At 38.7% G+C, this 20,654-nt stretch overlaps 1 protein-coding gene and 1 long non-coding RNA gene across 3 annotated transcripts in view; one reads left to right on the top strand and one right to left on the bottom strand.

Annotated features, from left to right (window-relative positions):
• Nucleotides 1-663: 663 nt before the first annotated feature.
• LOC140001354 (uncharacterized) lies at nucleotides 664-4,347 on the bottom strand. The gene is made up of 4 exons (XR_011806542.1): nucleotides 4,209-4,347; nucleotides 2,876-2,944; nucleotides 1,322-1,385; nucleotides 664-704 (listed from the first exon to the last, which is right to left on the bottom strand). It is a non-coding gene; the product is annotated as an uncharacterized lncRNA (long non-coding RNA).
• A 5-nt stretch (nucleotides 4,348-4,352) lies between these two features.
• CEP295 (centrosomal protein 295) overlaps nucleotides 4,353-20,654 on the top strand; it is a 38,194-nt gene continuing 21,892 nt past the window's right edge. The window contains exons 1-12 of one of the 2 annotated variants that reach the window (XM_027465054.3): nucleotides 4,353-4,722; nucleotides 5,815-5,948; nucleotides 6,886-7,086; nucleotides 8,196-8,320; nucleotides 9,143-9,236; nucleotides 9,809-9,922; nucleotides 11,251-11,391; nucleotides 13,872-14,055; nucleotides 15,754-15,921; nucleotides 17,058-17,282; nucleotides 18,502-18,608; nucleotides 19,918-20,130. In XM_027465054.3, coding sequence (XP_027320855.3) covers nucleotides 4,527-4,722; nucleotides 5,815-5,948; nucleotides 6,886-7,086; nucleotides 8,196-8,320; nucleotides 9,143-9,236; nucleotides 9,809-9,922; nucleotides 11,251-11,391; nucleotides 13,872-14,055; nucleotides 15,754-15,921; nucleotides 17,058-17,282; nucleotides 18,502-18,608; nucleotides 19,918-20,130 — 1,902 coding nt within the window. In that variant the 5' untranslated portion in view covers nucleotides 4,353-4,526. Of the gene's footprint in view, nucleotides 4,723-4,762; nucleotides 5,239-5,814; nucleotides 5,949-6,885; nucleotides 7,087-8,195; nucleotides 8,321-9,142; nucleotides 9,237-9,808; nucleotides 9,923-11,250; nucleotides 11,392-13,871; nucleotides 14,056-15,753; nucleotides 15,922-17,057; nucleotides 17,283-18,501; nucleotides 18,609-19,917; nucleotides 20,131-20,654 lie in introns of those variants that run through there. The other variant, XM_072032779.1, reaches the window with a different exon arrangement.

The following is a 20,654-nucleotide window of genomic DNA, read 5'->3' as shown; positions in this document are numbered from 1 at the left end:
GTCTTCCTCCATGTAATAAACATAAGCAATGAAACGGAGGAGGCAAACAGTACAAATCAAGCCAAATTAGGTTAGAGAAGAAGTAATCATTTTAAAATTAGAAAAAAAAATAGTTTTCTCCCAGTTTCATATGTCTACATTCTGAAAATATGCTGCTTACCCCACATGGGACTAAAATAAACAAATTTAAATAAACCAAACAAACATTTTTAATTATATAAAGAGGTCTTTTTCTGCAAGGTAAAATTTTAAACTACTCAATACATCTTGCTGGAGTAGAATCCACTACTTAAAGAAAATACCAGAAAACTCAGCACCGTTCTATTTTCTGCTTGAAAGTACCTGCAATAGAGCAAGTAATGTTCAGTTTAGGCTCAGAAATTGAATAAAAGTAGATATTACAAGAAGAAACAAGTGAATTTTAGCAAAACAAGATATGGCAAGGTAGTTAGTAAAAACTGGCAAAGACCAGCTGTAAACTCATAATTGTCCCATTTGTGAACATAATTACTATGCACGTTGTAACAACTGCAGCAAATTCTATGCATGGTTTCTGTATATTTTAAAAGGCTGAACACAGATTACAGGAATTTTAGTAAAATGAATGTGCACGTACCAAGTTCGTGCTGTAGAATTCTGCATACACTGGTAGTTCTGAGTAACTACACAGACCGGGTACACACAACAGTAAATACACAAGGGTCCTGTAGAGAAACCTGAATTCAGCTCTGCTCTGTTGGCTTCAAACTTTGAGAGAGATCATTTGTTTGAGAGTTTGAGAGCTCATTTTAAAATAATCTCGTACAGCATCAAGTTTCATACATGAATAAATGTGTTCTTACACGTTTTTGGTACTAATCCTACCATCCCAAGACTGGCTCTTTTTCCCATTTAAGAACTCTGGGTAAAGTCCCAGGGACAGATATTGGGCATTGCATACAGTTCGTGTTGGTTTCCTAATAAGAACTTTTCCTTTTCCTTTTCCTTTTCCTTTTCCTTTTCCTTTTCCTTTTCCTTTTCCTTTTCCTTTTCCTTTTCCTTTTCCTTTTCCTTTTCCTTTTCCTTTTCCTTTCCTAATAATGAAAGCTACTCTTCCATGTCTGTCAGGAAAATTTATCTCCAAAAACAGTCTCAATCTCAGGCAGAGACTATTATAGGCTGTGCTTGCATGGGCTGAACACGGTGTATTAGTCAGTCTCTAACATAAAGATCGGGAAACATCTGTGTTTGCAAAGCTTCCATGTAAAAATCGCACTTAATGCAAACTGTTTAACAAAAGCAAACTGTGGTTTTGAGACCGTATATCTGGAGGATTACAAACCTTTGTTAAACCAAGTCCTGCTAGTTCCTGGTGGTCATTATAATTACACATCCATTGTCAGGTGCTAAAAGAGATAAAACAGCATGAGAGAAGCAATCACAGATAGCAACAAAATGAACCATAGGAAAACATTTAAGACCACATGATAACAGGCTATGAGGCATTGAGGAATGCTGAATGCAGAGAATGGCCAATTCAAACCGAGAGCAGCTCTTATTTTATTCGGGTATTTCAGTAATCAGCAAGAAAGCTGTGTTACTGTCTAATGAGGTGCTGGAGCACCGAGGGCAGGGAGTGGGGGGGCTAGTGTCTGAATCTGACACCTTCTTTAAAGCTCTTTCTTCAGAGTTTATCAAGGAGAATAGTTAATTCTTGCAGGGTGCCGAGTCCTGCACAAGGGTGAGCTGACGGGTGGTTTTACTGTTCCATTAGCAGATCTCAGCAAACCTATAAACCGTGCTTCCCCCCTAAAGATGCAGAAAAGCCTGCAAAGCCCATCCTTCCCCTGTAAGAATGAGAGACATGAGCATCCAGCAAGGAATTTCTAGTGAAGAAGGGAGCAAGCACTCCCAGGTGGCAGTAAGAGAGATGCAGGTGCTGGGTATTCACCCTGCCCATAATCCATTCAACTCAAGGCAACTCCCTTCTGATTTTCATTTCCAGGTAGATCTTATATCCAGACACAACAACCCATGAAGCACACACACCAAGGCAATATGCCTGTGCCAGCATCTCTCTCACAAGGGGGGCATCTGCAACAAGCATTCTCTGTGACAGGGATGTGTGGACATCCTCAAGATTTTGGGGGATTTTTTGTATTGCCCTTTCAGCTCCTCTCAGCAGGCTGCTTCAGCCATGGATTTCAGTCATACAACCCCTCTTCAACTTCAAACACACAAAATAATATATATATATATATATATATATATATATTTGTTGTTGTGTGTGTGTTTTCAAGTAGATTCACTCTGCAGGACATGTTTTTTTTTTTTACATACAGAATGAATTCTGTCTTGAAAATATATTCCGATTTTCCCCTAACTATTCTGAGAATATGTAGATAACTCCTCTAAGTATCTTTCTGTGCCCCCAAGGAGAAATATGACTGGTAGTTGAACCACAGGGGAGCTACGATCTCCAGTTTTATCTATGCCTGGCTAGATGTGCCAACATCACTGCATTGCCCATCACCTTTTATAAAAGGAGCACATCGACTTCATAAGAGGAAGGAATTAATGGAGGCCTGTAATACTGTAATGCAAACAGGTGTATTAAAAAGTGGAAAGTGTCACCATATTAAAATGACTGTTTGCTAAATACCAGTTTTTATGTATGTAAATTAGGTGGCAGCAGAAATAACTCTGCAATATGTTGACTAGGAAACACCCTTGAAATAAAGTTCTTATCCAGCACACGTAGGCTTCATAAGCCTTTTTTCCAATACCATCATTCTAGAGCATATATTTGACCTCTTTCACATCTCCTAAGTAGAGGACTCTAAAATCTATAATCTCAATTACTGTCTTAATAGACTGTCTTCAATTGTTTTTTTACCTGTTGACCTGCAGCATAAAGCTATTTAGAAGAGATGTTATTGTGGAGAGCACTGCCATAATGAAAATGCTGAAGGACAAAAAAATCCAATAAGGAGACTGGAAAACACATTCGGAAGCACACTGCTCAAGTTTAATTTATTCACTGTGCATACTGTGAAACATCTGGGTGTCTTTAATGTACAATCAGGTGTTAACTTTGTAGCAGCTATTACAGTCAGCAGTTTGTGGGAAGTTTGATAGAAAGCAAATTGTCTGCCTAACTGATCCCATAGCACAAAGTCTTTGAATCAGAAGACAGTTTAGCACTAAAATGCAGAAGACAGGGAAGAAAGCACATTTAACTGCTGTGTAACCTTCCTATGCCTGTGTCTTTTGTTTTGCAATCCTGTAATTTTCAGAGTATTTCATGTGCAGCCATGCATCCAAATGCACCACAGCATTTAAGTTTTACCAAGTAATCTCAGCTCGCCTGATTTCAGTCCTGTAGGGCACAGGATAATGGCTTACTATGCTGGTTAGCTTATAGTAAAAAATTACTTCTTCCTTTCTCTAGAGGAAACTGCCACAGAATTTGTGTATTGCACTAACATTTAGAGGACTACTGGAAAGATGGGGAAGGACTCTTTTATGAGGGAGTGTAGAAACTGGACAAGGTGTAATGTCTTTAAACTAAAAGAGAGGAGATTTAGGTTAGAGGTTAGGAGGAAATTCTTCCCTCAGAGGGTGGTGAGGCCCTGTCCCAGGCTGCCCAGAGAAGCTGTGGATGCCCCATCCCTGGAGGTGCTCAAGGCCAGGCTGGATGGGGCTTTGGGCAACCTGGGCTGGTGGGAGGTGTCCCTGCCCATGGCAGGGGGTTGGAAATGTGTGGGATTTCAGGTCCCTTCCAACCATTCTGTGGTTCTATGATTTCAGCGTAAGACCATTTATTATCTCCTTTGCAATCAGTTACTCCCCTTCTTGCAGCAGCAGCTCAGACCTTAGGAAAATAAAATATTCTATGCAAGGAACTACTCTCGCACAGCCCCTCTTGCTCCATCCCTTTGCGCTGCAGAATTGTTTCTCTCAGTGTGAATAACAAGTTGTTCCTCATAAATCACAGGTATCAGATGACTTTGCTTTCAAATCCCAACTGCTCTAAGTCTCACGCATATAATAAATGGTCACTCTTACAAAGAAAACTAAAACATAAGGATGAAAGCAAAGAAGCAAACAAGTATTGTATCAGACTTGAAATGCGTGGCCATTAGTTAAAAAGTGTCTTATAAAAGATCAGTACTAGTTAGGAGGTTGAGGTTGCTGTTACAGACCCACTTAACCAGCCGTAAGCACACCTGGAAGACAGGAAGAGCAGCGCTGCCCAACCAGCTACACTACCAGAGCCTAAATTTACTCCTTTTACTCGTACAGCACACCCCAAAGCCATGTTGGAATAATTAAGTTAAATCTTGGAGAAGTTAGTGGGTCAAGAGGCAATGCTGAACTTTGGTTCTCCACCATCTGTGTCATCACCAGGTGAGCCAACACCTAAACCTTCATGGTTGGAATCATGGAATGACTGAATTATGGGATCACAGAACAGTTTGGGTGAGCAGGGACCTTAAGAACCACTCAGTCCCACCCCCGCCATGGGCTGGGGGCTGTGAGGGAACATGGAGCCCCCCCTCCTCCTCCTCCCCCTTCAGGGCTGCCCGCGGCCGGGCGCAACTGCGCCTGCGCGGCCGTGCTGCGGCGGGAAGCGGCGGGAAGCAGCGCGCAGGCGCGGAGGGCCAGCGCCGCCGGGGCGCTGCGTTTCCCGCCGCGCCCGCGCTGATTGGCTGGCTGGCGGCGAGCGGCGGCGGCCGGCGGGTAGGTGCGGGGGGCTGCGCACTAATGGCGGCGGCGGGCGGGTGGGCAGTACAGGGAGAGGTCTCTCCTCCTCCGCCTCGCTTCCCCTCAGCACGGCGTGCTCCAGCTGCCCTGGCCCCAGCTCCCAAGGGCTGGAGAGGGTCCCAAGCAGATTTACGGCGAGAGGGGGGAGGTCTCAAGGTCTCCTGGTCTCCCTGGAGGCGTTGCCGAGAAACCTGGCTGGTTTTAATCGCTGGGTGTGCTCTGGGTGCCCTGTGCGGCCGTTGGGCACAGCCTGTGAGAGAGGGGCCTGCCCATGGCAGGGATTGGACGAGGTGATCTGTAAAGATCCCTTCCTACCCCAACCACTCTGTGATTCCCGATATTAAATCCTCTTCTGATTTGCACTCGAAATCTTCCTTCCTTATTCCAACAACTCAGTAAGGGATGGCTAACAGGAGCCCAAGTCCTCTCTTTACCCTGTAGCAAACTTGGGATTCACAGGCTCAAAAACCCGGTGTTAACAATATCTTATAGGTAATTATTGTGTTTTTCCACCTCACCTGATTGCTTCAGTTATTTATGTTACTAGAAAGTGTGTTTATTTCTAAGAATTACTTATTTATGTTACTGAAAAGTTTCCAGGTGTAACGCTACCTCATGTTGGTGTTAGTGCTACCTGGATTGTGCACTGTGAAAACATCTTTGATTTCTATAACAAAACTATCTTTTAAAAGGTTTTATTGGTTTATTTCAGGACAGTGTTTTCACGGATGAAAATATCTGAAGATCAAATACAAATGTATTTATTTCTTATTTAGTAGAGTGGCTTTGGGGCAGGCTATGTATCAGGCTGAAAAAAAGCTTTGTTTTTTCTTCTGGCTGCATGGAAAAAAATGGAAGTCGTAATTGTGAGGAAAATGGGAAATAATCTGCAAAACCAGCAGATCCAGGTTCCACAGTAAAATCTACTGGCAAATATGATTTGAACTGGCTGCTTAAGAAAGCTCACACAAAAAATTGTCAACAACATTATAGCAATATTTGTTTTTTTTATAGCTGTCTTTGCTTATATCGCTTACGTTCAATTTTCTGTTTTTCATGTTCTCGTAGAAGTTGATTGTTCTGTGTTCCCAAAGATGAAGAGAAAAGTGGCCAAAGTTGGGAAATTGAGGCTTAGTCCTAATGAAGAAACCATGCTTCTGAAAGAAGAATATGAAAGAAGAAGAAAACTGAGGCTACAGCAAGTATGCCTCTATTTTTTCAAGTTGTCTATTTCATTTAAAGATGTAACAAATAATTTTGGAAAATCAATCCAATTTTACTTCATATAAGTTAACTTTTTGCAGTGTAGTAACGTTGGGTTTATATTTAGCTTGTGGAGTAGTTTCTGTTGTTATGTTCATTTGCTAGTAAATAGATCTTCTTATGATACTGTCTCCATTAGATTCACACCAGCCCTGTTCCAGAACCTCTTCATCCCTGCCAACTTCACTGTATCTATCTTTTTAGTTTGTTTTTGTGTATCAACATAGAGATACTTCTTTTTACTGATGTGTTACACAGCAATAATTGAGAAGAAATAAGCCACTTGTGGCAAATACAAACCTAGTTTTCTACTAGATCAACCAAATTGTGACAGTGTCACAGTTCTTAATGGTTTAAATATTGCTCCTTTTAGAATTAACCTGTCTGTTCCTAATCTCATGTTTCTTTTATTTCTGTTATGCTGTGCTGCTGTTAGGACACAAGGCTATTTTTCCATTTCTTTTTACTTTTTACCCCTTAGCCTTCCGCTGTGCTGTCCTCCAAGGCTTTAATTTAGCAGTATAATTGCCGTTTCTCTTTAGAGTGTGTTGCATCATAATGAGAGTCTAACAAATTAATGTGTTATATTTTTGGCAAGAAGTCTATTTCAAACAGTTATTACACTTAGTTTATCAGCTGTGTGTTGCTCTCTCACTTTAAGTAAAACTTGTAACTTTGAGATTAAATTTAGTATATGATACTGATTTTGGAAGTGTAATGGCAACTTTAAAGTATTTTCTGAACAGATTTTTTTTAATGTATCCTTCCATCTAATCTTCAGTTACAAGGAGGGAGTGTGTATTGTGGAAGTAATTGTTGCAAAAAACACTGTGCTTTTACTAAGTTACTGACAAAACATAAATGCTATTTCTACAGGTTAGAGAGCAGCAGAAGTACATTGCCTTACAGATAAGACAGAAAGTAAAGCAAAAGAGGGAAGAACAGCTGCATCAGTTGGAGGAGACATTAAGAGCTGAATGGCAGAAAGAACAAGATGAGAAGATAAAGGCCTTAGAAAAACTGTTTTTATCAAGCTTAAGAGCTGTTGGTGAGGGTCATCGACAAGCCAAGGAGAAGGTAAGTACACAGCTTAATGTTGCAACAGATATACCCTGGTATTCTTGAAATAACAAGGTTGCATTTTTTTATATTCCTGGTTCTTAGAGTCCTAATATTTGGAAGGTAGAAATGTTTTAAATGTTTACGTGTGTTTTTTTGCAGATGTTTATCCATGAGACCATGCATGATGAGAAGTAATAAAAACTTTTTATTAGGAAAGATTTATAGCCTCATTGTTGCTGGATGGAAACTCTTAGACATCTAAGCATGAATAGCCTATTTAATTATTTTCAGAAGCTTGTTTAAGAGTCTGCATGATTTTGTCTGGTTTTTTTTAAGTAGTTTTGTACAGTCTTAATACTGCATTAAGTGCTCCAGTAGTCCAATCTGTTGAGGCTTTTGCTGTGCATACTCCTAAGTTGTGTATACAATATCACATTTGCTTATGTGATACTGTGTATTAAGATAATAATTTGTCCAAATTGCACATGGTGAGTTGTCCCAAATATGCCAGTAAACATAGTAACTTTGTTTCTCTACCATCTAATAGTTTCTATGCTTAAGATGAACTTTTTTTTTTCTTCAGTGACTTAAAAGGTCTCGGTAAGGACTTCAGAGGCTTTTGCACAGATGGTGAACTGGCATCAGTTAATTCTGCAACTGCAAACTGTCTTCACCTCAAAACTGTAATTTGTGTAGGCCTGATTTGAGAGGTTGCTGTGGTTGTTCCGTGAAAATCTGTAGATTTGCATTGATAGGCAATTGTTGTAATTAATGGCTGAAAGATAGTAAGGTGCTGTTGCTGTACAGCTTAATCAGCATTTAAAATGTTGGAGTATCTTTATATTACTGTCTTCATTAAGAGATGCAGAGAGAAGCTAAGGTTTCCACATCAATCTTTGGTTCCATTGGCTGAGGAATATGGCAAACTTACTGCTGTTGGTGGTAGACAAGAAGAGAATAAAGGAGATAGAGAAGAAAATGTGATTATCTGGAGGATTCTTACTCTGATATAATAGAAGGGAATTCAGGCTTTTGATTCTTACCAGCAATAATTTAATTTGAAGTATGACACTGATAGTATGAGGAGTAAATCCTGGATTAATCACGTGCAATATTTTATTAAGGAACCTGATTTAGAAGCTCTGGCAAAGCAAGCAGAAGAAAGGAAGCAAAGAGCAGAGAAGAGACATAGGAAAGCCTTGAGAGAGCAGAAGTTCCAAAAAGAGAAGTTACTTCATGAGCAAACCCGGTATGCAGTGGATATTGGGTTTCACTAGGCATAGAGTGTGCTTCATGGTATTACGTGGTGAAAGACAAAAATCACAATGTTTGTTTGCAGCTTTTTAATTTTGATTTTTTTTTTTGTGTGTGTTAAAGGGTACTAGCTTGTGGACAAACCTATGGATTTTGAGAAAACTTTTTAGTTTTAAAGCCAAGATCCCCATGTCAAGTACGCAAATTGATCTGGTCAACTCCAATGGCCAGAGAGCCTGTCACCTCTGTATTACTATTTTCAGTCCAGGTTATTGGCAGCTACTTAGTGACAGGTGAAATGAGATGTTCTTAGTCCAGCTCTTCGTGGAAAGTTACTCCTTTGAAAAAAGGACTTACTGCATTTGACACTGTATTCCTTATCTCTTTAAGGAAAAAAAAAAAAAGGCACAAATTGGTCCAAACTTGGGCTGACATGAAAAATAAATAGTGTACTCGTGGGGATAGCTGAGCTTGAGTAGAGTTGACACCTATTGATTAAATACTTAGCTTTGTGCACACTTCAGTGATTAAAATATGTTGAAGTGATGCAGAGCTTTCTGAAAAGCAGGATTTTGCTTTGATCCAGAGAAGCTCACGTGTTATTAATGTTTTTGCATTACTTCAAAAGTTAATTTTTCAGTGCTGCCTTTCAGTATAAGTTCTGTTGACTCTTCGATGTGCTTCCCCATCCCTGTCTCTCAATAATTAAATGGAGTCAATGATTATATTTTTAGGCTTGCCTTTTATTTTACACAGTGCTGTCATTGTTGCTTGAATTATTTTTCATCCTATCTCTCTCTCCCCATTTATTTACTAGACGAATAAATGCACGCAAGCATGCTCTGGATGTGGAAAGAGAAAGAGCAGCAAAAGTTGCAAGCCTACCACCTCCTCCGCCCCATCCTCTTGAGGTATGTATCCACAATGATCAAAAAACACTTTTTTTTTTTCAGCAAGATTATGGAAAATGCTCTTTTCTCTGATCATCTAATAAACTGGAAATAATATATTTGGAGTTCCATAAGCGAAGTCTGTACTTGAGAAATGTTATTTTGCTGTTATGCATAATTATATTATGGATCTGTGCTTGCCCTGCTTTGAGATGGATGTGTCAGCTGTTGTAAGTGGGTTTTGTATTTGTACATTAAAGCTCAAGTGCTTTTGTGTTGAGGTAATGCTATTGAAACAGGGAGGCAGAGCTCTGTGCTGAATGTCAATTTGTACAGAGATGTTCGCTGTAGGCAGCGAGATGCTCTCAGTCATTAAGCCCTCTAGGTATTCCTTGGGCTGCTGTGATTAATTATTAATTGTATGCAAATATTGAAATGACATAATGTTTTCAGGAGAGAATTTAGTGTTTGTTTTTAATTCTTAGCTTTCTTCTGTTACTAATTGAAGTATGGAACTCACTTCTCTTTCATTTAGTTGCTTTGTCAGAGACACCTGTGATACAGCTGCACTTATTTCTACTTTTTCTTTCTAGAATTTTGAAGCAAAAAAGATCCCTGCAGTGAAGGTCTATGGTGCTGGCAACTTCTCCATCACGCGTTACCATATTTCAGAACCTTATGTGGATAGAGAAATGGATGGAGAACAGGTGATTAAGTGTTTGTGACATATGCATCCGTGTATCTTTATATTGCACATTGTGTGTGGCTATCAGATATCAGCAGGTCGGCTTCCTAGAACTTGTTTAATAACAGAAACTTGTATAAAGCAGCCTTTATGAGTTAATAATCAGAATCCTAGCTGATGGGAACTTATGAGGACTGTTTTCTGTTCAGTTGTTGCCAGGATCACTCCTCACACTTTTTGTAATGTGAGTAGGTCTCTGAATGGAGGTGAATTCACAAGACTGGCATGTTAGGGCACTGCAGTCTTCTGCTTTGTGGCTTATGCTAAATGAATAGTTGCAGTTGCCCTGCTTTTTTCCTCTTTTAGTTGTGTTCACCCAGTCTTTACCCGATATTCACGTTCGTCTGTTCATGCAGTCAACTGTTCTAGTTTGCCAAAATGGCAAAGGTCTGATTTGAGAAAAAGAACGATGAACAGAGCTTTGCCAGGTGAAAAGGTTTGCTCATGTTCACAGTGCAAGCAGACAAAGGCTCAAGTCAGATCAGAAGAAGGGGAGGATCTGCACAAGTGAGAGATGGAGTAAGGACTTAGCTTTTAGAGGTGATCCGTTATTTGGTTTGTCTGTGAGGTGAGATCACGGTCTAAATTCTTGTTTGGGATCAGCCTCTTTTAGACTAGACTCTCTACAGTCAATAAGCTTCTCTTTGTGACTGTTCTCTCTAGTGGCTTTGTTTTCATTCATGAAGTTTAAGGTTTTCTTGACCTTTAAAAGACTAGGTCTAAACAATAAGAGCAGATTCTGTGGTTTGAGCTTTATATCATAAAATTCCTAAATGTCAATCTTCTGCCTAGCTTATGTGCAACTTTTTAACTTGAGTATTTATTGAAGTGTTTGTTTTTAGTTAAACATTGCAGATTTTTTTTTTTTGTCGTCGTTCCCAAATGAAAATGAAAAAAAAACTTCTGGCCTTCTTGTTTAAAACAAAACCATGACCACAGAAGTAGTGAATCAGTAATATTGATTACATTATTCATTTTAGCTTGTATTGTAGGAAAAACAACTGCTCTGCTATAATGAATAAATCATACAAATGATTGTCCCTAGTGGAGTTAGGAACTCAAATGCTTTGACACCTAACACTTAGCAAATGTGTAAATATGCATTTTTTTTCTCCAAATGTATAAATACAATTTGGTTTTGTTTGCAGCTGAGTACTATAAAACTTCTGAGAGTGTTTGTATGGTGTTGTATGCCTTTTTAAAGTGGTTTTGATACAGAATTATTTATTGTTACATTGACTTTAAACTATCACAAGACCTTGGTGGACTAAACTATTAATTGACTGCCAGCCAGATGCTCGGTTAGCTGCTGAAGAGGAAGTGAAGCGCTTGGAGGAGCTGCACAGAGAGGCAGAGAGGGAGAAAAGAGAGCAGGTTGCAAAGGCCCATCTCAGAGGAAGTCATGCCTTGAAGAAGGTCCATTTGGCTCAGGTAGGCAAAGTAAACATTGTGCCTGTTTTTCATGTTGAAATGACCCGTGTTACCTAAGCTATAGGTTTTCTAAGGGGCTGTAGTTTCAGGAGGTGAATTAAATAGGGTTTTCAGAATGCTTTCAAAAAATCATCAAGCTCATCTCCTTAATTTTGGCTCTCTGTAAGTTTATAAGGCAAGAAACCTTTTTGACAAAGATAAACTAGAAATGTTTGGAAGGAGAATAGAGACTGCAGATAATCTGTTCTTTTTTTCTTATTCAATGCCATACCTCTTACAGGGACTATTTTTACAGCGCCTTTGTTTGAAATGAGTCTTTTTTCATTTCTTTTCATCGGCAGAGGTCAGGGTAGTCCCTTGTGTCAGTTCAATGAGAAGTAGAAATGGAATTTTTGTTTTTTAAATACATGATAGCGTGGGAAAAAAATTTCAACTTGACAAAGTTGTGAGTCCTATACTTCAGGACCTTGTTTTGCTTGTTTTGTTTTTTTTTGTTATACTATAAAGGTGTTCTTGAGCTGAAGTAATACCTTGTGTGTTAACTGATTGAAGTATTTAGATAATTAATGGTAGAATTAATGATAGAACTTTTCTGCCTGGAAGATCAACAAATTCAAAGTTTTAATTTCATCAACTGTTCCTACAGCCATTGTTTTTATAAACTTGTTTACTTAACAGCTGTGTGAGATCAAGGAAAAAGCATATCATGGTTTTAAATTATGACCAGAACAATGGGTACCATTTTGCAAAGCACCTGTAAGAATGTCAGTCACCCTAAATCTGACTAATGTGCTTTTGAGAAAATTGAAATCTATAGACTCATTATCAGTCCTTCTCCCTCTCTTATGTTCAGCTTATTTTACATAAATGTTTTAAATTAGTATTCAGAGCATTCAGTTGTAGGTTAGTGCTTCTCCCAGATTATTTCCTCTACCTGTGTATCCTGCTTTTTACAAAAGGCATAAGGACCTTTTACTACCAAAAGACAGCAAGAGATGCCAGTAAGCCTGAACTTACTCTGCCTCAACTCCAAGGACTTCTGCAGAATCTGTTAATGGAACAGTTTAGAGAGTCTTCTTCAAAGAATACACTGCTTACACTTACCTAAGTGTATATGCAGTGAAAGCATATGCTTAGATATGTACCCTTCTTCCAGTGTCCTTGTTAATTTTTGAGCTGCCTCCATCTTTTTTTTTGTTAGTTATCTGAGTTTCTATAAAGTTGCAAGAACTTCTTTTTCCACAGCTTTTTTTTAACACCTTTGTTTCTAGTGTGTCTGTATATATGCTTCAAATTTCTGGTATTACTACATCTTGTCATTCATGCATGATTTTTTTTCTGTGTCTGAAAAACTTTAAGACAGAAGTCAGATGAAATAACAGCATGCGGAATGTGTAAGAATGCACCATGTGTATTTATATCTAAGAGGAAAGAAAATTCAGTCACTTGTCTGAAGTGCAGAGATCATGTTTGTCCTGACATGAGCTGGTACAAATGCTGATAGTCTGTCTTCAAATCCATACTTGGATTCATATTGGGTGTCTTTGCAGTTATGCTCAATCTGTTTTTGGTGTAAAATTTGTTCTATTAAATGTGTGTACAGGAGAGGAAACTGTTCAATACTGTTTTATATTGATTGTGGGCATACCACTTCGTTATCATATTGTACCCAAAGCTTGTGCTGAATAAAATTGAGCTTCGTCATGACTTTATCGTGGCACATCTCAAAGTATCTATGAGATTCTCAGAAAGTATTAATATTTCTTATGAAAAGCCAACAGTTTTTCTTTTAATCTTTGGAAAAAAATCAGCATAATTACTTAAATTAAGGTTCTGCTAGTGTAGAAATCTGGAAATATTGATGTTATTTTCCTTAAGAAGTAAAAGCAATTGTTGGGACAGGATTTTCTACTTAGAAGCTTGTGACAGTGACAGACAACACAAATCTCTCAAACACAGCTTCCTGTGTTTAATTGAGATATGGTTGGCCCTAAATGAGTAATTTAACTAATTTGAGGAACTGAGAAAGTTATATTACTGATGTTTGTTGTTAAAAAAACAAAAAACAAAACAAAACAAAACTTCAAATAAGGCTTTTTAAAAATAGCTTTAATATATCATTGTACTGCACTAAGAGTATTAGCTTACTTTAGCAACTCTTATTTTTAAGTACCATATACTAACAAAAATAGCTTATTGAAGGAAATACTCCTTTACTTCAGAAAACAGATTTAATTCTGTTTAGGAAAGTTGGCCTACAATGTACAATTCAGCTCTTCATTTAACATTAGATCTTTTAGGTAGCGTTTGGCTGTGTTTAAAATGTCTTCCCCTGAGGAAATCAACCTGCTCCCTAGAACAAAATCAGCTAAATGTTTAGAATTAAACTTTGTGGTAACCAAATTGGAAGTATTTTATCAGTCCTGACATACAGCTGTCCGAAGGTTAACACAAAATGTTTCTCACCCCTTTCCTTGAAGGACAGGGAAAGGCTACTGAAAGAACTTGAACAAATGCAGAATGTGGATCGGATGCGCAGGAGGCAGAGGGTGGCGCAGATGCCACCGCAGCTTTTTGTACCCGCATACAAACGGATGGAAATAAAAGACGACTGGCAGAGAGAACTGGAGTTTGCCTTTGAAGATATGTACAGTGAGGACAGGCGTGAGTAATTTGTGGGAGGCTACTGCAGCTACCTGTTCTGGGTGCAGCAAGTAGTGGGGCTCTGCGTTTATTCCTGGTGGATGCACGCTTTCAAACCAGGATTACGTACTGTACACAGCAGTACGTAGAACACAGCACTGGGCATTACACACAAACAGCACGAATTGGCTCATTCTGTTCCCTGCTCTGGCTGAGCAGGCTGAAGGCTGCTTCATGGGAAAATGTCTGCACACACAGCACAGATCTCTGTAGCAATTGGTCTCAGACACTCACTGAACCCAGCAGCTGGTCCCTGTACCCTAGCTCTCCTCAGACATACACACCCCTGAGGTTTCCAGCCCTACGTGTACATACACCACCTATCTCCCCCCTAATTCCCCAAAAATGGGTCTTAATTACCCAGTCTGTCCAGAACTGATCAAAGACCCTGTAGCCCTCCAGTTACCTTGCATGTGCACATGTGCCCTGTTATCCTCAATCTGTGCTATGGATCCCTCACAAAGGTGGTTTTAGAAGCTCATCGTACCCAGCAGCTGGCCCTGGATCCTCAGCCTGCCCACTTGCTGGCTCCTGGGCATGCAAACAGCTGAGGCTTTCTGCTCTGCTCTAATTAGTGATACACAGACCCCCCGTATGTGCAAATATAGGCACCCACTATGGATGCCTGCAGTAACTGTAAATACCTAGACTATCCAGTAGATACCCTCAGTTGTCTGTCAAATAAATGTATGTGCGCGTGCCAGCAGGTTTCTAAGTTGAGCTTGAGCTTCCTGCAATCTCCCCTGTAGGTGGCTTGGATCTTCTGATCCTACAATAGCCAAGTTGTAAACCCTCTGTCCTTCCCAGGCTTTCCAAGCCTCTTGCTGTTCTCCCTGGCTAGTCTGGCTTGCTGTTTGCTAGTTATTGCACACTGGTACATATACGCATGTAGTATGCATACGTTCTTGTTTACACTCCACTTTCTGTCTGTTACACACCCATACATGTGCACACATGCAAAGTAGAGAGTTCCTCACATGGGAAAACAGATAAAAATGGAATTTAGCAAGAAGACAGGGCAGGCTGCCAGAAACCAGGCTGTGCAACATCAGACCAGTGTACTCACTGGCCCCTTTTATGCTCTTATTCCTCTGTTTTCTCCTAAGATTTGTTAATCCTTCCCTTTCCCTGCTTTATTTTTTTTTTTCCCCTAACTGTCCATAGTAAGTCTAGTACAATATTAAGGTGCTCTTCCCATGTGTCCCACACCCCTTGTAACCCCTCAGTAACCCCTCAGTCAATAAGGAGATCCTGAATCCTCTCCCCTGGATTCATCTTCCAGGATTTTGCACCTGGACCATGGGGTTGATGGCTCCCATGTGACAGCCCCGTGAACAGCCAGGTCAGGGTGCTCCTTTTTTCTGATGAGTTTGCTGGGATTCTCCTGCAATGCTTTTTGCACGGAGATGAGCCTTTTATTTTAAAACCTTTTATATTGAAATACTTAAAATATTCTACTGGAAAACACTGTAGAAGTTCTGAATTAAAAAAACCTAATGATCTAAATGGTATTAAATTTAAAAGTCTTCTATTTTGGGGGGTAAAAGTAGTTGAATTAAACATGTTGTGAAACAAATTGATGTTGGAATTTCTCAGTGTCTTGCAGTGTTTGCTTTTTATTCTGATTGGTCGTTTTTTGTGGTTGTGTTCCTTAATTAGAAATGAAAGGAGACCTGATTTTGCAGTTTGAGCCACAACCTTTGCCAACCCCTTCTGATAGATCTCAAGATAATGATCTCGATCTCTCTTTGGAGCAAGAATCTGCTTGTGACAATCAACAAGAATCAGAACAGATGACAGAAGGGGAGGTCCCTGATGAATCAGAAAGTAAGGCTTTCAAATGTTAACTTAGTCTTTTTGATTTTATAGTAGAAGAAAAGAGATTGCGATTTGATATATTAAATGAATTAACTTCAGTATTAGCTAAAATGTATAAGTACTAAAATGCTTTAACGACTATGAAATATTTCAGAATTAAGTGAATTATGATGTTTGTCATGGATGATAATATTCTAACAAACGCTCCGTGCCTGGAAGTATTCAAGGCCAGGTAGGAGGGGGTTTTGAGCAACCTGGTCTGGTGGGAGGTGTCCCTGCCCATGGCAGGGGGTTGGAGCTGTGTGGGCTTTGAGGTCCCTTCCAACCCAAACCATTCTGTGACTCCATGATTCTATAAATTCTATAAAATACAAATTTAAAATAGAAATGTGAGTTCTTTTTTCTAATATTCTTCGGTTTGTTAATATACTGAGAATAATTTTAATTGATGTCAGAACTACACTTTTAATAGCTGTGATAGTTCCTCTATAATTACCCCAAATGGTGGGATGGCATTGGTATATGAACTTAAATATGTTTTGTGTGCTTTTAGCTATTAGTCCAGTGAACAGCTGTGTTAAAGTTTGACTTTGTGTGAAAGTCCACTTACTGTATGTCCTTTATGCTCAGGTTTGTGATCGAGTTGCTTCATCTTGTGAGTAGGCACCAATAATTGCATGTAGTGTGTGTGTACTCTTTGCTTGTGGCATCACCAGGATAATGCAATGTGAACAAGGTGTGTTAGTGAACATCGCTGTGTGCCCAAGCATTTTTTCCATGTCCCTTTGTTGGCGTTATCCATATTTTGGTCTGTGATGCATTATGGTGCCAGTGGTAATGCACAGGAGGGGGTAGAAGCATACAGACGAGGGGAATAGTGCTGTTGGCTTCTGCAGCAGTGGAATTTGGGATTAATTTTACTCTGAAGTACTGCAACTGGCTGAGCCCTCCTTTCATAGCATCCTGAGACAAATTGCTGCTTCTTTCTTTCAAGTAAGAGAAAATACTTGTTAAGCCTTGACAACTTGACAGTATAGCTGAGCTATTTGTCCAGTTGTGTGAGCAATTTAAAAAAATAAAGATTTTTTGCTTTCTATGACATGAGGAGTCATTACCCCAAACTTAAAGGTGTATGTTCCTTACAGAACACGAAGAGGCAAAAACTCACCAATCTCAATCAAAACTTGCCTTAAAGAAGTTGCTGAACAAGATTAGAAGCCAAAAAGAGGAATGGACATCAAAAAATGAGAAAGAGATTCCAAGTGAAGCTGAGACTATTGAATCGGGCACAATTCCTAGTGAGGAGAGACAGCTCTGTGATGTAGAACTTGACTGTGAGCAACACAGAAATTCAGTATGTGAAGCCGAAGGTATGTAGTATGTACTTAAATCTAAACATGTTGTGTAGGAACAACAAGATCTATGAGGGTGGACTGTAATAAAGTTGTTTAATGAATTTTTCAGTAGTGGTATTTTATCATGTTCCTAGAGAGTAAAGTTCTTTCGTCTCTGCCCTTGTCTTCTAGATTCATTGAAAACACAAAATGGGAGAGGTTTTTGCTCATTTATTCACCTTGCCAAAAAAGGTCTTTTGGAAGAAAGATGTCTAAATACCTTTATCTTGTAAATCTTGCCCAAATTTTTGTCACACTTGGTGTTGCCATGTTTTAAAAGGCAACCAAGAGGAGAATTCTCAGTGCAAAATTGTTCGCTGAAATTCCATACCCGTTAAATCGCAAGAACTGAATGCTTCAGAGATTCACAGCTAGAAGTGCTTCAGACAAGCATGAAGCGATGTGTCTGTAGTGATGTATTTTTCCTGGTCTCAAGGCACCACCCCAGAAGGCCCCAGGGTAAAACAGGAATTTACAGCAGTCCAATGTTCTATTTTGTTTGGTAGCCCAAGCAGTTTGGGTTCCTCTTTGTTCTGGGCCTGTGCTCTTTTGTTGGTGAATTTGTATGCTAAGTGTGATTTTTTTTGAAGTCTATTAAAATGATTTTTTTTCTTTTTCTACTTTGATAAGGTGCTTGCTGTGGTTTTGTTTTAAATAAGCTTAAGTGTTTCAGTTCAGTCATTTACATGGATACACCAGCGTAATTCCAGGGGACTGGAGAGTGTAGCAAGAGTTAAAACGTGCCTTTACTGAAGACATGCTGCTATTTGAAGTACAGAATGAAAATCTGCTTTTTGTGCAGTAGCTAAATATTAGATCACTTTCCCAGAGACTGCCAGTTTTAGATCCTCTTTTTTTTTTTTTTTTCTAAGTTACTGCTTTTTTTCCCTCGGGATGATCTTGCTATTAGGCTACCAAGTTACCTGGTTAGAAACCATCTTCAATTCTGTTGGAGCCGGGCCATTATTTATATTCAACAAAGGCACATGATAAAGGGTCATTAATGGCTTAAATAATACAAAACCTGATTTTTCCAGCTTATGGAGGTGGGTAGAGTGGGATGAAGATGGTATTCTTGTCAAGACCTGCTTGTGCATTTTTGTTTAGAGAGTTTGGGAAACTGTAAAGCAAGATGTAAACATGATCCAAAACTCTTTCTGACTGCATTTACAGTTAAATAACGTATATATTTTAGACTCTGTGGAAACATTGGAACATACAGCTGCAGCTGAAAGTTCAATTCTGATCCATCCTCAAGAACAAGCAGCTAAAATTCGAATGGAAAATGAGAGAAAGAAGTTGGTAAGTGTATATATATGTACTTTTCTTGTCTTAGTTATGATGTAAAAAGTGATTTACAGAAGATGTTTCAGCTTATAATGCTGTGATAGGCCATTTTAACATGCTATGAACATTTAAATGAACTTTTAATGAGAATTCCAATTGTAGATTAATCCTTTTTGGCGTAGGGAAAATGTAGCCAACAATACACAACTTCGAAACTCTGTGTAATAATACTGGAAAGTCTCTGGGATTGGTTATAGTGACAGGAAAATTTTACAGGTTATTTTAATTCCTAGTTAATTAAAAAAAAAATCGAATGCAAGAAGTCATTTATATCTATGTGAATGCTATATTTAGAAAATAATAGCTTTGTTCATTATATGCAACGTATACATAGTGTATATATTGCATTATATTTTCATTGTATCATAGATATTTAGAAACCTGCTAGCTGTTATGTGGTGGTTTATCAATTTAAAACAAAAAGTAGGAATTAAGGTCCCAGTTAAAGTTCAGAGATTCAGGAAACATTTGTCAACATAGTGTTTTGCTAGAGGTGTGTGTGGGGGGGGAGTAACCAAACTTTCACCAAGGATCTGCTGCTTTGAAAACATTTGTTTTCTCCCACTTTGGATCTGTGCAGGTGTATTTATTTCCATGTCTGCATTAACTGTTCTCAGATCTAGCTCTTCCTCACATCCCTGTTCAGACCCTGCCACTATAAATTGTTGTCCACCTCATCTTCGTCAGTGCTTTGAAATTTTTCTTCACTTCCATTCTAAAATGATCTGTGCTGTTGCTCCCTGTGGATAGAAGTGATTTGTAGATGAAAGATACTCGGAAAGAGAATAAAAATAAACAAAACACTTCAGAGATCTATGGAGTGTTCTTAAACTGGTTGGTTATACATTAGCAATTTTAAAAATTTGGTTAGACTCAAATTAACATTTAAATGCACTGAAATCTTGATGAAAAGCTCTATAAAATGCAAAATAGGCTTCTGAATACAGTTTAAAAGAAGGACTTCCTTTGCAACCTCTGGAGAATTATAATTTATCTTGAATGATTACATTTTGATTTTTATCCATTCTGTTAATGGGTAGATGAAAATAGCACAATAACTAACAGTCCCTGAAACTGTTTGAAATACCTAGTCAGGCAACTAAAAGTATTCTAATAAACTGGAATTATTTTTGAAGGCCTCTTACAATTTGGAAAAGCCTGTCATATGTAAGCAATAAAATTTCTGGTACAAGTTGCAAGTTGGAGCAAAGCTTTGTGTGTAGGGGTGTTTTTTTCCTCAAGTCGTGTACATTTTTTTCAATAGATTGAGCAAATAGAGCAACAGAAACAGGAACAGCTGGCCTTGCTAAAGCAAATCGAAGAAAAGAAAGCACGTTTGGAGGCTGATCTTCTGAAGATCCAAATGCAAACCTGTTTGGAGGAGGCTAAGAACAAAGAGGAGGAGGAAGAGAAAGGTCAGCCAGTACAAAGCTGCTGCATTCCTTCTCCAGATCAACCAAAGGAAGTGGAACAGGAGGTGAAGAATTGTAGAAAGTTGTGTGTGTGTGAATTATTTTATTTTTATTTTAAAAAAATCAAGAGCACCAATAGCTAGTTTTAAATTCTGTCGGTCAAGATCTTGTTTTTATTCCTTAGGCCATGAATCAGAAGAAGCTCTTATACATAAAGACCACAACGTTCTTTGTCTAATCTAGAGCTTCTGCTTCCCATGATACCAGATAAACACTTTGAATATTTGCTTATCTTTGCATAGTTCTGGGGACAGCAAGTGTGTATAGAATACGTGCTAGGAAAATCTGATTACAGTTGTATAATGATGATACATGTACAAATATCCTTCTTTTTGAAGGAAAAAAAAATCTTAAGGAAAAAGTAAAGAAAAAAAGCACCTACACATTTTCCTCTTTGTCTAAATCCTAAACATCTACTTAAATGAAAGGATATTTATTGTCGATATTGAAGGAAAATAGCTTTTATTTTTATTTTTTTAATTTTATTTTTTAATTTTGAACCATTTGCACAACGTTTGTTCTCCAAAGA

The sequence above is a fragment of the Anas platyrhynchos genome, chromosome 1 (assembly GCF_047663525.1).
Source record: "Anas platyrhynchos isolate ZD024472 breed Pekin duck chromosome 1, IASCAAS_PekinDuck_T2T, whole genome shotgun sequence".
NCBI classification, from domain to species: domain Eukaryota; kingdom Metazoa; phylum Chordata; class Aves; order Anseriformes; family Anatidae; genus Anas; species Anas platyrhynchos.
The sequence above is the reverse complement of the archived record's forward strand: the minus strand, read 5'-3'. Positions and strand labels throughout refer to the sequence as shown.